We start from the raw sequence: 15830 nt of genomic DNA on the forward strand, positions 1-15830 counted from the left end.
TTCCAAGAAGAGTTGCAAAAGGGGGACCAACTCCATATTAAAGTATATGTATTTGAATATAATGTAATAACAGTCCCTGTTGGTGTAATACAATTCCTTTTGTCCATATAGTGTTTGTTTTATCATGATATCTGTATGAATTCATCTCCTTGCTTCCGATTTTCTTGTTCTCCTTCTCTCCTATCTTCCCTTCTGCTCATTCACTTCTTTTATCTCTATCTCTCTACCCGCCCGGCCCCAAGCAGATGGCTCCCCACTTATGAGCTGAGCTTCTACTCAAGTTTTCTTCCTGTTAAAGGGGAGTGTTTCATTGCCCCCAATCGCCTTAGTGCTTGCTCAAGGCCCAGGCTCTGTCCAGGCTTTGGGCTTTGTAAAGTAACTCGAGACCATTTAAATTGTTATTGGCACTACATAAATAAAATTAAATAAAATTGAACTGAAATTGTCCATGGCCCATTCCACCATTAACGTGCAGAACCCAAAGGTGGATAAATGGGTGGATAAATGGGTGATTTTACAAAAAATTATAATGATAAAACAAATCTCTGCAGTGACAAATGGAAGAGTGGCTTTCAACTGTTTTGAAACGGACATAACAGGAATGCCTGTTGTTTTTTTCTTTCTTGATCTTTGTCTATTTGACTGGTCTGGTTAATTTGCTGACCAGTCGACCACACTGTGAGTTGAAATTAGATGGAACATGCAGATTCAATGCTTTATCTGTTTACTGGTGTGTGACTGGAACGGATCAATTTGGTTCATTAGTTCAGTTTGGTTCATTCATCCAGCACTTGAGCTTATTGTTCATACAAGATACGTGCAGTCAAAATATTCTATTCCCGTGAATGTTCTGGAATGTTCCTGTGATTGCATCTAATCTGGTAAGAGTAAAGACGTCAGGACAAGCACAATTCATCCCAAGAGTGCCTGTTAGTTTAAGCCACCCTAGCGGGAGGATTACTTAGGCGTAAACATTCTTAATGTACAGAAAGTTGATGTTTTAAGGAAAAGGGAACTCCTGAGCTCTGTTATCTGAGTTTAAGCATGATCTGACTCTTTTATTGCATCCGGATGCCTTGAGGATGCAGGAATCCCTGTGTGTGCACAGGAGATTGAGAGAAAGGGGCAAATTCCCCACATGATTAAATGTATGCTCTGTAGTATTTGTACACCCAGGCACAGTAAAATACAAAATGGGTCCCCACATGTAAACATGTAAATGTTATGCTCTGGTTTGTTTGTTGTATCAGGTAGGAAATGACAGCAACATGTTCAGCAGCCCTCTCATCATAACAGTCATCATGTGAACTGAAGCCAACACATGAACATAAACCAAGCTTTGTTACATCAATGTTACACACAGGACCTCTAAGTCTAGTGGACGTAAGCAACAGATGCTTCATGTCACTTATAGCAACTTTAATTAACTGTATTTAATGATTAACAGTGTGCCATGGCAAAGTATGTCAGATGTAAAATCACAAACAGAATATGCTACTGTGCTACACTGCTACATGCTACTGTCCTAATCGTGACGTTTATTACATATTTCTTTAGTATTTTTTAATTTTTTATTTAAAGTATTTTATGTTTCTACATAATATTGTTTATTTTAGACATGGCGTCCCCACGATTATGCATCTGCCATGTTTGTGCAACTCTACAGTATTTAACTTCCAGGCAGCGAAAAGTCAGAGAACGCTTAACTCAAGTATTACATTCAGTAAAAAAAATGCTCTGATGTCATTGCCCACTCTCTGTAATTGCCATGAAGCCCAAGTACATTTTCAAAGGCTTCAAAATTGCTTCTCATTCGCACTAAGTTGATTCTGAAGTGAGAGAGACATACTTCGAACAGATTCAGTTCTCTGTTGTTACTGTCATCTCCGTTGCTCTCCATGACTATCATGGCTTTTTTGTGTTTTTCATGTGTCAGAGGGCATTACTCAATTGCTGTTGAGGACTGCCACTGGCAGGCTGAGTCCACTAGTCCGGGACCTCACAGAAGCGAGCAGAACAGAATGCTGATGGAAACATAAATCCTATCAAGCATTGTGTATTATCCTGTGTCTTGTTTAGAGTAGATTTAGTCAGTGTACCATCGTACGTGATTGATGATGCTTCCTCTTATGTATGGACATACAGTGGCATTCAGGGAGTGTAGGATCAACAACACTGATACTCACTGAGCTTCAACATGTTATTATTAGGCCCAGCTTCAAAATGGATGCATTTAAAATGTAATCTAATTTAAAAATTAAAAAAGTAATCATCATCACTAAACTATCAACGTCTCAACAGCGAATTATCTTCTTCTAGGAAATGTTAGTGATTTGTTATTCTACCTTTGGTTCACATTTGCATTACACATTTAGTCATTTAGCAGACCCAAAGCACCCAAGGCAACATACAAAGGAGAGAACAATCAAGCTACGAGAAATAGACAATAAATACTTAACATAAGACATAAAGAAGTGCAGGAATGTAACTACTGTGAGTACTAGTTAGAGGAGATATCATTAGAGGAAGGATAAGGAGAGGTAGAGGAAGGAAGAGGAAGGGAGAGGAAGTGCAAGTTAAGAAAGGAGATGCTCTCTGAAGAGTTGGGTCTCCTAGAGCGTCTTAAAGCTAGAGAGGAACGCCCCTGCTCTGGTAGTGCTAGGCAGCTCGTTCCACCAACGTGGAACTATGAATGACATAAGTCTAGATCGCCGCACTTGCACAGACGGCAATGCTAAACGACGCTCATTAGACAAACACAGCATCCAGGGGGTAACAGTTGCCCTTGTTAGTCCTTAAGAGCATTGAAGTAAGTGGGAGCAGAACAGCAATCAATCTGTTAGCAAGCATGAGTGACTTTAACTTAATGCAAGCAACTAGGCAGCCAGTGAAGCTAAAAAAGCAGCAGGGTAACGTGTGCCCTGTGTGACGTGTGCTCACACAACCTTTAATTTGTTATTGAATGGAAACATTAAATTCTATGCAATTCCACATACTTCTGTTAGCACTGTTAACAATTGATATTGTCTCAACACACTTTAAACAGAACCCGCTGGAGCAAGCATATTTCTCCCAAGACATGGGGTCCTTTTTTGTTTGCCTGTTTACTGTCAGTGACCAGTCCATCAGAGCAGCTCACGGATGACGTTCTAATCCAGTTCTAATCCAGTTACGTTTTATGGTTGTACTCTTTGATACAGCTGGATTTGATTACATGAGTTATGTTGCATGTCATTTATTTAGCGTCATGGCATTGTTACATGTAGTCTGTCTGTTCTATTACATGTAACTTTACTGCGTAGAAACAAAATGGACTTAGTACATTGTGCGCATTTGGAGTGATGCATTATTGGAATACTGTATGTACTATGTAAATATGCATGTGTCTTAGTAGAATGCCTCAGATGACAAACGCCCGTGTATTGATGCTTCTATTACGAATCTGTGCACATCTCATTCTGAACATTCAGTTCATGATGGTGGAAATAGGACCATAAACTTGATTATCAGCATACAGACACACACACACACACACACACACACACACACACACACACACACACACACACACACACACACACACACACACAAACACACACAAACACTAAAATAAAAACACACACAGATAGACATACACACACACACACACACACACACACACAAACACAGATACACAAACATATCAATCATGCGTGCCACTGAATGTTTTGCAACAGTGAAATTGAATTATATACAAGCAATATTATGAGCTTATCAGAGATGATCTGTAATATTGTGCCACTCAGTGCAACGAGATAGGTGGTATTTGGATGTGATGTGGGAAAATGTTAACTTCTGATGCCTGTGCTTCCTGATGTATTACAAAACAAGTTCGTGAAACAGTGAATAATTATTGGATGAGAGGAAAGAACAATATGATCTATCCAACATGTAATCAATCAATTCAATAAATCAATCAATACAATCAATCAATTAAATACAATATTAATCTTTATCAGGGTCTGAACACATGATGTTATAGATGGAGTAGGGGGTGCCTTTTGAACACTGGTTTGCTTGACATACATATGTGAAAGAAGACTTAATATGTATCACAGAACCACCCAGCAATTTGCTGGCTGTTCTACAGGCTTATGTCAATCTTTCTTCCCCGTTTATGAAACAGCAGCAACATGTTGAACATGAGTAGACAGGCAGTCCCAGTGGGGTTTGTCTTTAACAGCCATGGCACACTGTGATCAGAACTGAATCAAAACGCGAGAGATGCACATTTTTTGACAGCCATGCATGTGTGCAATGCTGACTGATGTACTCATGGAGCAAGCCATCATATGATAACCAAGGCATGTGACTCCACCAACAGGGAGACAGCGAGGCCTACTGTTTAATGAGTTTGTTTTTGGTTTCAATTTGGCCCAAATGGTACCAGCCAAGATTAGTTTCTTTTTTTTCTCCAATGCCCTAACCGCATTAAGACAAATTTGAGAGACCTATTATCTCCCAAAGCCTCACTGTGACAATAAGACTGAGCTTCAGTTACATTTCATGCAAATTAAATTGAAGACAGTGTCATGTCAAAAAGATTTAAAAAAAATTAACTGCCTGATAAATGTTGCACAAACAGAATGCATGGCATTTTAGTTTCCTGAAAAGCATCTTAAAAATTAAATAAAAAATACCTTACAGCATTTCACATGTGTTCCTTCAGGAGCAAAACAACTCAATAACATTGCCATGAATAAATACCTTCCCAGAAACACAACAATACTATGAAATTGAATCAAGGCTGGTGATCACAATGCATTAAAAGACCATCGGGGACTGACACCGAACGAAAGCCAGCGAAGGCGAAGCCCTTTTGAAAAGAGCACTTATCTCTGTCCTAGCACCGCCGCAAATGAGCCATGTCAGCAATATGCACAGCAGGCCTAATTATGTGATTCATAACGCCTCTCCCCTCAGACGAGGAGTTTGGCGAAGGCTTTAAAAAAAAAAAAACTCACTGAGACATATTTGTTTTCTAGATAATGAGTGGCTAGAACCCCCAGCCAATTTTGGGAAGGAGGGGACGTCCATTATTGCTCTGACTGAGCTGTGACTGATTTCAAAGGAGGATGAACTTTTGTTATTTCACTGGCTGTCTGGAAAAATGATCATTCTTAAGTGAGAGAAGTTATCCGGTCGAGGGCTAAGTTAGGTTATCTGAGTATTTTTTCTGAATAATGGTGACTGAGAGATGTTTTCAGGTAGGGGGCAGATAAGGTTAGCTGAGCCTTTATTCTGAATAATGGTCATAGCATAAAGATGCTGGATTTTTGTTGTTGAACACAGACATGTTTGTAGACCTTCAAGGATGACACAGAATTAAGTTGCATTAATCACAGAAGGGGACCGAAAAAGGTAATAACATCTGTATTGCTGGTCTTGAAACTTTTGAAGTAGATGAAAACATAACCAAAAATGGCTTCCTCAGGCCATTCCACACTCTTAAGCAAATCAAGTCATCCAAAAACAGTACATTTAAAAGCAACAGTCACCACTCACATCATTCAGTAAATCCACTGAATGATACAATATAGTACGCCTAATAAGTAGTACTTTCCCTACATTATGGTGTTTTTTATATTTCATTTATATAGTCATTTGTAGTTGAAAGACCTGTTCTCTGGGTATCTGATAGAACTCGAGGTCTGGGCCAAACTAAATTTCTTGATGCACTTTGTTGTTCTTTCTGTTGGATTACAGAGACAGGCACACAGGAAGGCTTGTAGCTGTTTCCAGAATCCTACCACCTAGGTGTTAAAATGCTTGAATTCGCATTGAATCTTCTGAGTCGAATAAGAAATTGATTTGCCAAAGGGTTTGGATTAACTAACAATGTACATAAAGTTAAATGTAATCAATGCATAAAATTGTGTTGTTAAAGTTGCTCTGCCAACCTCAAGTTTTAAACCTGCTCTTAGCAAGTCATTCCTACATTAGCAGAGTATCCATCTTTTATTCACATAATAAAGTGAATGGAAACGAACAAAGACAGCCAAATCTTCACGGATGCACTTAAAATATGTAAGAAATTAAATATGTCGATGAAATGGAATTGAGTCGAATAGAAACCCAACTACTGAGATCATAGGTAAAATTCCCACATACTGGCGAAATATTTAAAATACCTGTCCTGGAGATTGCTTTAGACACAAGTGTCGGCCAAATTAATGTATGTAAACATGGTCTATGTAAATGTCCACTTGATGAGGTTTGAAGCACACAGCACAAAGAGTTCTCAGAGCACCAGAAGGCTGACCTGTCTCCCCATGGACATGGGCAATCAGGGTTCATTTCACACTGCAAACACAAAGAGTGGAGAGTAATGTAAGTCACCAGGTAAGTGGAGTGTACTGTCTGCAACCAGCTGTGCACTCTAAATTGACATGACATGCCTGTGAAGGTCTGCACTAGACATGAACTCAGGCTCCACGCTACCCAGAACCGATTTGAATTGGTTACCTACTCACGTCACCAGTGGAGGTGGTGGAAAAATAGGATTACTGTCATAACCCCTTGTGTGGATTGGTGTCTTTGGAAAGAACTTCAGAGTAAAAACTTGTCCAGTTCACTTAAAGTTTGCCTGGTGTTATCTGCATACGAACAGAAATAGTTAGTAACAATGTGATTTCTGTGCAGTTTGACAGCTCTTAGATGAGCTTAGTTCTGTGGAAGTTATGGAATGTCGACACAGACCTCAAGTTTATATAAACACAGATTTGTCCAGGTCAACATGTCTGATGTTAAAAATGTGCAATTTGTTTATGGATACTAACATGCAAATCATGCAAGATGACAAAGACTGTTGAAAGTAAAAGATATGTACAGGTGACCTTTACACGAAGCAAACACATGTGAAAACATGCCATCAAATATGTCAAATATTTGATCCCAAAAGTTATCATAAATCACCTAAGAACATTCAAATTATGATAAAAGTTATCATAAATCACCTAAAAGCATCATAATTATAGCAAATACAAATTTTTAAATGACTACTTAACAAAAATTCACCGTCAGTAAGTGTTTCCTAATTCTCATATTGTCATTACCCATTACCTAATGATGAGTTCATGAGTTTTTGAGCAAGAAATGTTCATTCAGACTTTAACAGTTGGTGTGTTAAGAATTTTTTTTTCAACTGATATCAAAATATGTGTCTTTGTTGGCTTTTTTACAGGCCTGTCTGTATTTGATTGGTATAATTTCGTTTCGGCAAAGGTGTACGTGAATACTTGTGTGAATCAATGAAATAGGCCCCCAGATAATTCTTTGTAATGAAGTATTTTGAATTATTAATCAGGTAGTGACTTTATTTAACTGATTATCAGTAAGTGGGAAGCAACACAGTGACCTGATCATTAGTCGTAAATCATGTATTTGTGCCCTTATTAGAAAGTGCTATATTGACCGCCTCACCTCAAATCATGGATCAATAAAAACAAGTTTAAACCCGTTTTAAATTAGAATTGAGCCAACTTACCGGGGCCTAAGATCAATCTAAATCATTGTTGATTTATTTGTGATGATTCTATCTAACGCTCGTGCTCTTTGGTGTATAACTGGTGTGTGATGCAGCCGAGCAGCATGCGCTGTTTTGAAGAAGTGGGCTTGTGGTCTGTCGGGAGCACAGCCGGTGTTCTGAAAGGGGGTGTTGCCTTTAAATCTAATGAGCTGAAGGCAGCTATAAGAAGCATTTGAAGAGGGAGTTTTGTTCGATTAAACAGACTGTGACACTTACTTTAAGTGTGGATAAATTCAAAATTGTGGTTAAATTCCTTGCTTCGTTAACCATGTCTGCATCCGCCTAATTGTTCATTGGTCCTTGATGTGAAACCTCATCAAGGTGATCAGACTTCTAGAACTCTATCAAAACTTCAGCGTGCGCAGTTTGGACGTTCGGGGGGAAGTTCTTTCAAGACTGAGGATGAACTCTTCGGAAATTGATTGCATGTACGAGGGATCTGGCAATTTAACAATCAACTCTACAAACTCGTCATGTATGAACAGAGCCATACCATCCTTCATCGACATTGCATCCTTCATGCACATTTTTCCGTCCATCTACGGCATCCTGTGTACAGTCGGGGTGATTGCCAACAGTTTAGTCATTTATGCAGTGGCAACTTGTAAGAAAAAGATGGTCTCAGACATTTACGTGCTCAACCTGGCCATTGCCGACTTGCTCTTCTTGCTGGTGATGCCTTTCAACATTCACCAACTTGTCAGAGACAGACAGTGGGTGTTTGGGAATTTCATGTGCAAAGCTGTGGTCGTTGTGGATGTTAGCAATCAGTTCACCACCGTGGGCATAGTTACGGTGTTATGTATTGACAGGTACGGCATGTTTACAAATGACTTTTTGAAAAACGTTCACTTGTACTTGTTTTAGAAATGTGGCTTTGTTATTTTAAAGTTTTGTTTAGAGAGGAAAGCACGTTCAGGACAAAAACAAAAAAAGGGAAATTGTACAGAACAGCAGAAAACATAATTGGAATCAGTATCTCCTTACTTATAAGTGTGCGGACGAACCTAGTCGAGTGTCAGGAACGTCGGACGAATAACTCAAGAACGATAAACGCAACTCAAGCAGTCTGGCTTTTAAAAACATCATGTGCCATCAATTAGGCTTACTGGAGTTAACCCATATTAGCGGCTCAAAAAAGAAACAGACAACCATGAAAAAGACACGTCTAGACTAATGAAGAAGAAAAAAAACTTGTTCTTAAATTGACCTGTTGAAAGACAGGGAAATAGTTGCTGAAATGTGGAAAGGCTATACAGCCAGTCCAGAGATTCTCATTTGTCATAATTCCTTATAAAACATACTTGTTGGTGTACAATTTAATATGCTTCACCAGGAAATTCCAATTCAAACGTCAATCTTTAAAGCAGTTATATCTTTATTTACTAGAGGCATAAATGCACATTATCCACTGTCCCTCGCATAGAAATCACATGGCAAGTACACTAGCATGAGTTTTTTTGTGTGTGTGCGTGATTGCTGTTTTTTGTCATTAGTTTTTCTGTGCCTGGACATGGCCTCAGGAACATCCAAGACATTATGGAGCCCCATTCATAATATAGCATGCCCTTGTCAAGGCCCCAGCTATCTTTCCATCTCCCTTCAGTGTGCTGTTCCTTCCAGATATCCCTTATCCTATGGAGGTCATGTGGTCCATAGTAATTACAATCATCTATAGAATTATGACACATTATCATTGACATCATTAGAGAACAGCACGACCATGAGCTACAGTCACACAGCAAATGTTAGTGTGTTAGTGTGTTACAGTCACACAGCGAGTGTGTTAGTGTAACAGTGCTACAGTCACATTGCAAGTGTGTTAGTGTGTTACAGTGATACAGTCACACAGCGTGTGCTAGTGTGTTAGTGTGATACAGTCACACAGCGTGTGTTAGTGTGTTACAGTGATACAGTCACACAGCGTGTGTTAGTGTGATACAGTCACACAGCGTGTGTTAGTGTGTTACAGTGATACAGTCACACAGCGAGTGTGTTAGTGTGATACAGTCACACAGCGTGTGCTAGTGTGTTAGTGTGATACAGTCACACAGCGTGTGTTAGTGTGTTACAGTGATACAGTCACACAGCGTGTGCTAGTGTGTTAGTGTGATACAGTCACACAGCGAGTGTGTTAGTGTGTTACAGTGATACAGTCACACAGCGAGTGTGATAGTGTGTTAGTGTGATACAGTCACACAGCGTGTGTGATAGTGTGTTAGTGTGATACAGTCACACAGCGAGTGTGTTAGTGTGTTACAGTGATACAGTCACACAGCGAGTGTGTTACAGTGTTACAGTCACACAGCAAGTGTGATAGTGTGTTACAGTGAGACATTTCATTTAAAGAAGACTGCTTTCTGTTGTAAGCAGTGAGTCGTCTCAAGTTAAGAAGGACAGAAAAGAGTTCCATCAAGATGCTACGGTACATCAAACAATGACAGTTATCAGCAATTAAGTCAACCAGGAACAGGGCCAAGGGGAAAAAGCACATTCAAATCAAATCAAATCAAATCAAACTTTATCTATACGGCGCATTTCATACCAAGCTGTAACACAATGCGCATTGTCAAAAGGAACAAAGTATTCTTTGCTCAGGGAAATGTTCACAGACATGTTAGTATTGCATGTTGAAATACAAATATTTTGGTGCCCTTAAAAAAGCAAAGCAATGTTTGCCTACATGTATTAATGTAACACGTCGTGATAGCATCATAACCAAATATTGGTTCCTGGCTGTTTATATGGCAGGCTACATGAGCAGGGAGACGAGAAATGGACTCTTTTTGTTAGGGAAGCCCATCTGTGCTGTTTTTGAGAAGCCATGAAGAATGGCTTTGTTTTAGCATACAGCCAGAGGTCAAAGCAGAAGGCATCAGACCTCCCTTTTGTATTATGATACATAGCTGTGATGAAATCAACGTTTGTTTCAGTCTTGCCACAGGGCTCAGATGTACATTTCCTGACCCTGTAGTGAAGAACGTGGTATTAACATGGTAAAAAGTAAACACAATAATGTAGGGCTTCTGTAGTTGGAGATGGAGGAAATGGCACTAATGTTAAACAAAGAAGGTCCCCTTTGAATTTCTTTCTTGAAGTTGACATGAGTGTATATACGAGACCAGTAAGTAGGACTAGTATGCTGCTGTTTTCATGTCAGCTAGAAAAAAAAGTTAAGTGGGATGGATCCTCTTGGGAGTGAGTGCAGAGCAGGGGTATGTCGGGGGGTGGAAGAAGATATTTCTAGGCACTGATGCAACATCATGCAACCCCTTTTAAAAACCATCTGTGCCTTGATCTTAGGTACGTAGCGATCGTCCACCCCACGTCAGAGCGAAGGACCATCCAGTGGACCATCGTTATTAACGTGCTGGTGTGGGTGGGCAGCTTCCTGCTCACCGTGCCCGTCATGATCTATGCCCGCGTCATCCGCAAGGGGCACATGGCCATCTGCATGATGGACCTGGACGGGCCGCAGGACATGTACTGGTACACGCTTTACCAGTCCACCCTGGGCTTCATCGTGCCCATCATCATCATCATCACCTTCTACTCGATGACCCTCTACCACGTGTTCCGCTCCCTCCGGCGGGTGAAGCGCAAGCAGTCCGTCTGGGCCAAGCGGGCCACCAAAACGGTGGTGATGGTCATCGCGCTGTTCCTGTGCTGCTGGTCGCCCTACCACGTCATCCAGGTGATCAACTTGGGCATCAACTCGCCGACCAACGCTTTCATCTATGCCTACAACATCAGCATCTGCCTCAGCTACTCGCACAGCTGCATCAACCCGCTCATGCTGCTGGTGTTCGCCCAGAACTACCGCGAGCGGCTGTGCCGACGCCACGAGCTGCGCAGTTCCCAGACAAACACCTCCAAGACTACCGTCAAGACGGACGCCAACTCTACAACGGCCGCCGACTCCAACTACCGCTGTACTGTTATTTAGCTGCTGGGAACTAAAGTGAGGAAATGGGCGGGTTGGGGGGGTGGGGTCCAAGGGGAGAAGGTTGGGGGGTGGGAAGTTGGAGGGCTGGGGGGTCAGGTCCAAATGAGAAGTGGGGGTGTGGGGGGGTGAGGTCCAAAGGAGAAGGTTGGGGTGTGGGGGGGGGTGTACTGTATGTAGCTGCATTGCTCTGTTTCTCTGTGCTTACAGACAGTCTCAAGGACAGCCAGACGGAGTCAGAGTGAACCGAACCAAAGTACACTTATGGACACTGGTACTTGGGGGGCTATCCCATGACTTCCTCTTGGCCTGAAATGCTCCTAGTCTTGTGATTTCCTATTGACAATTGGGAATTTGATCTTCTTGAAAGTAATATGTATTGTTATTTTAGTTTTTCTTTGCATTTGTCTGTCACTGCTTCACACCAGTGTGCTTCATTGATCACTGCAGGTGCACTTGACTTTGAAGCATCAGCTTTTGGGAGAAGTGTTTTAAATATTATGTGATTGGTTTATTGATATAGAATATTGATATAGTGATGAATATTATGTTATTGTGGATTTATGTATTTTTTGTACTCAACTTCTAAACCACCTGTCGTCACCATATAGTGAATATTTGAACTGCTACGACTTTATATAAAGTGTTATGATGCTGCGGCCTAATTATGACATATTTACTGTCTGGTGAATATGATGGCATATACACAGGTATCCACTACACAAGGTATATAACTGCATTCATTTTCTAAATCTATAGATTTCACACTTGAATTCATTATATAGACCTACATTTCTTTGATATGGTATCTCACCGCGATCGTGTATCGCATTGGTGCACACCGTATGGCATTCGTGCGAAACAGGCTTACACTGTGGTATTGCGTTTCACGTCTCCTGGACCTCAAAAGCTCTAGTCTTTATACAGCTAGAATGTTAACATAAACTATTTCTTAAAATATGCCAAATCCTTGTAGTGTTTTCTTATTTGGGTTATGATCATGAATTTGTATAATACCATACTGCCACAAGTGCTCATTTGACCTCTGTGTTGCTCTATGACTGTTTGACTATGCGAACCGTCACCCTTATATCTTCGGGGGCCATCTTTGATGTTAAACTTGTCCGAAAAGATAAAGGCACAGCAGTGTTCCAGCTTTATTCCCTTCAGCATGGCTTTGCACTCAGCGGGATTATGACTCCAGCCTCACTTCAGTTCCCCTGGAGCAGAAAGGGTGCGGTTATTTTCAGAGTTAATATGTGACACTTTTACAGTGCGTGACTGGTCACATTTTAGCCTGGTTACCCAATAACCATGCTGGCCAATAAAGTGCTTTTTTATTGGAAAAGAAAGGAGAGAAAAAAAAGAGAAGAAAACAAATGAGGATAATGACGCTTCTGTCCTGAATGAAGTGGCGAGATACTGAAAGTGTGAAGGAAGTGGTTGTGACAAAGAAATGATACCAGCATCGGTGGCTAGATGGTATATGTACTCAGGCAATCTGTTAGACCAATTTGTTGCTGTTGTGGTTTGTGCTTGTTTGGTATGTAAGTGTGCCCAAACACACACTGTTGAATGGAAAATAAAAAGCAGGAGACTGGCAAATAAAGGAAACTTTTCGGTCCTCTGTAACTGACAAACAAGGATTACATCTCACAAAGCCTCCTCAGAAGAAATAATATTCTGGGAAAATAACAGGCTTGTCACACTAATGAGACGGTGGCGTAATCCTCGAGTGAGCCCCCTCAGGTGTAAACCTGAATAACCGCTGAGCCCGCAGACCCCCTCTGTGGAGAATAATTCTGGTATTGTGTTTCTCTGTAAGTGCTCAGCAGTTCATTTTGAGTGCCCAAATTGAAATTTCTGTAGGATAACGTATCACTTTTGCTCTGTCCTGTTATTGAACAGAGACAATTCCACTCAGACAAAGTAACAAGGACGTCCATATAAAAGCCTTTTTTGACAGCCGTCCCTACCTTCTCCACCTGCTTCTCAATTATGTTTTATTAAATACCCTTCCCTAAGAATGCAACCATGGTGCTTTAAAATGTAGTTACAACAATGGCAGCAAACAATGAAGAATTGAAGCCGGAACTAGAACGATGTGTAATATTATTTATCAAGGGCAAAGATATGATTGCCTTTCTGCCAATAGGGTTTGGGGATAATAACAAATCAGCTTTCAATGTTGGTGGTGAATTAAGTAGTAACTATAAGGGTCAATGCTGACTGGTTCAAGGCTGGTCCATTGGTTTCCAAATTAACCAAAAGCCTACACCCGGTAGGAGGCAACGACTGGAAACGATCCCTAATGGAGCAAGTGAATTTGGGTCTGGTAATGCTAGGCTACCTTATGTCACAACGTCAAAGCGGAGGTCAGCGTAAATAGCCGGCTACAGTGTCTTTTTCATTACCACCTGATCCATTATGCCCTCTCCATATGTGTCTGGTATGTGGTAAAAAAATGTCAAACCAAGCATGGGAGGAAATTTCATTTCAATGTTGGGAGCGGGCAATAAACAGAAGAATTTGTCAAGAGCATTTCCTGAGGGGGAAACAAAAGTTGCATCCAAAAGCACTGCTGAGGAAACCCTTATTACTATTGTCTATAGCCTACTAGATAACTGATCGGTTCATAACTCAGGGGGTAGCATGTTCGAATGTTTTATAAAGTGACTGTAAATGTATCACTGGACCAATCTCTAAGTCTTTTTCAGGAGCTTTACAAGAACGTGAAGCTCAAAAGTACAAAACAAGTTATGGACAATTATGCCACCAAATATAGGGCAACTTAAATAATTGAACCTAATCTTAATTAAACCTCCTCCCTCCATAGACATTCATGCATTAGGAGACGCGGCCGGCCTGTACAATGTATAATATATACATCAGTGGCGAGCCAAATTGCATTGCCAGCATGCACAGCAGTGATGCGTGGGCTGATCCACAATGATCAGGTGCTACACCCACAGCTACGAGCCAAACCAAAATATTTGTAATGAATTAAAGAACTGAGTGAGTTCAGGTTGTCTGTGAGTGGACCCGTGCATCACTGATGCACAAGAATTGACAACAAAATGCTATGCCCACAAGCAGTAAAAGAAATAACAAAGGTTTCACTGTCGGACTGTGCAATTTGAGGCTGACAGTGACATCTCTAGAGATATTGAAGATGGGAAATGATCTAGCGGGAAATTTTCCTTACAAGATGAGGAATCAGCAAATGTCTGTTGTCATGCTCAGCTGTTGGCAAATAATTGATTCAGATATGGGGACCAATTCAGAGAGCAAAACACCCGGGAGGAGATCGACATGTGACAACTGAGTCTCTTCAATGGGTGCTTAAGTTGGAAGAACTGTATCAGTATCTGCATCGATGCGACTGCTGCCATGACGGGTAGTGGCAAGGGTCAGAGTGCAAACCCTGAAGGTGCAAAACAGTGCTTCCTTCACGGCGAGGCACTAGTTGAACTTTTTAAATACTTGGCAGAGCGGTGGAAGTTGTAAACTTAATCAAGGCGTGAACATTAAAGACCAGCCTGTTTTTCGAAGAAACGGGAGCGGAACATCATAGGTTGTTGCTCCACACGGCTGTCCGCTGGCCTTCAAGGGACTTTGGGCCAGCTCTGCAAGTTAAAAGAAGAACTAAGACCTATCCGGTGCATGCTGAGTTTATTGCAGATGCGCGATGATGCTCGAAACTCGCAAACTTGCCCGTCATTTTTAGCCATGTCTGTGACTGCTCACAACCGACCGCTGAAATACAAGGCAAAGAAGAAAATCTTCTCACCTTGCCAGAGATTTTATGGCTTCAGATCTAAGCTCACACTTTGGAGCTCCTTTGTGGAACAGGGCAGGCTTGAGAGGTTTCCCCTGTGCAGTGATAAATCATACAGCAGCACACTTTCTGACCTTATCTCTCAACATCTAAATATTCTTAACAAGAGTTTTATTCACAATTTTCCCTCACAGTCTTTTGCGCAGTTTGACTGGGTCTGTGACCTTTGGAATTTGTGCACAGGAAAGTTTAAAAGACTTGCCACTTCTGCCACAGGAGTGACTATAAGAGATCAGGGAAGATGGCACATTCAAAATAAAAATGTCAAGACACGGCTTTGGACAGGTAGCACCATTGCAATTCTGCTACCTTTCTCCATGATGCATTTGTCTAAACTGATCATTTCGAGCCTAACTTCCGTCAAGACCACGTCCAGAGAGTGGCCGAGGACTGTGGGCCAGGAGCTCTGTGTATGCCTCTCATCCATCCAGAATAGGGCTGCTGCGTGCAACATCCCAGGCTCGGCTTTCCCATCACCAGTC

At 41.2% G+C, this 15830-nt stretch overlaps 1 protein-coding gene across 1 annotated transcript; it reads left to right on the forward strand.

Annotated features, from left to right (window-relative positions):
- Window positions 1-7969: 7969 nt before the first annotated feature.
- Window positions 7970-11513, forward strand: mchr2b (melanin concentrating hormone receptor 2b; the record flags this gene model as incomplete). The annotated part of the gene is made up of 2 exons (XM_080840886.1): window positions 7970-8379; window positions 10871-11513. 2 exons carry the CDS (start codon window positions 7970-7972, stop codon window positions 11511-11513), a joined length of 1053 nt encoding a protein of 350 aa, XP_080697012.1.
- Window positions 11514-15830: the final 4317 nt, after the last annotated feature.

This window comes from Sprattus sprattus (genome assembly GCF_963457725.1).
Source record: "Sprattus sprattus genome assembly, chromosome: 6".
NCBI classification, from domain to species: domain Eukaryota; kingdom Metazoa; phylum Chordata; class Actinopteri; order Clupeiformes; family Clupeidae; genus Sprattus; species Sprattus sprattus.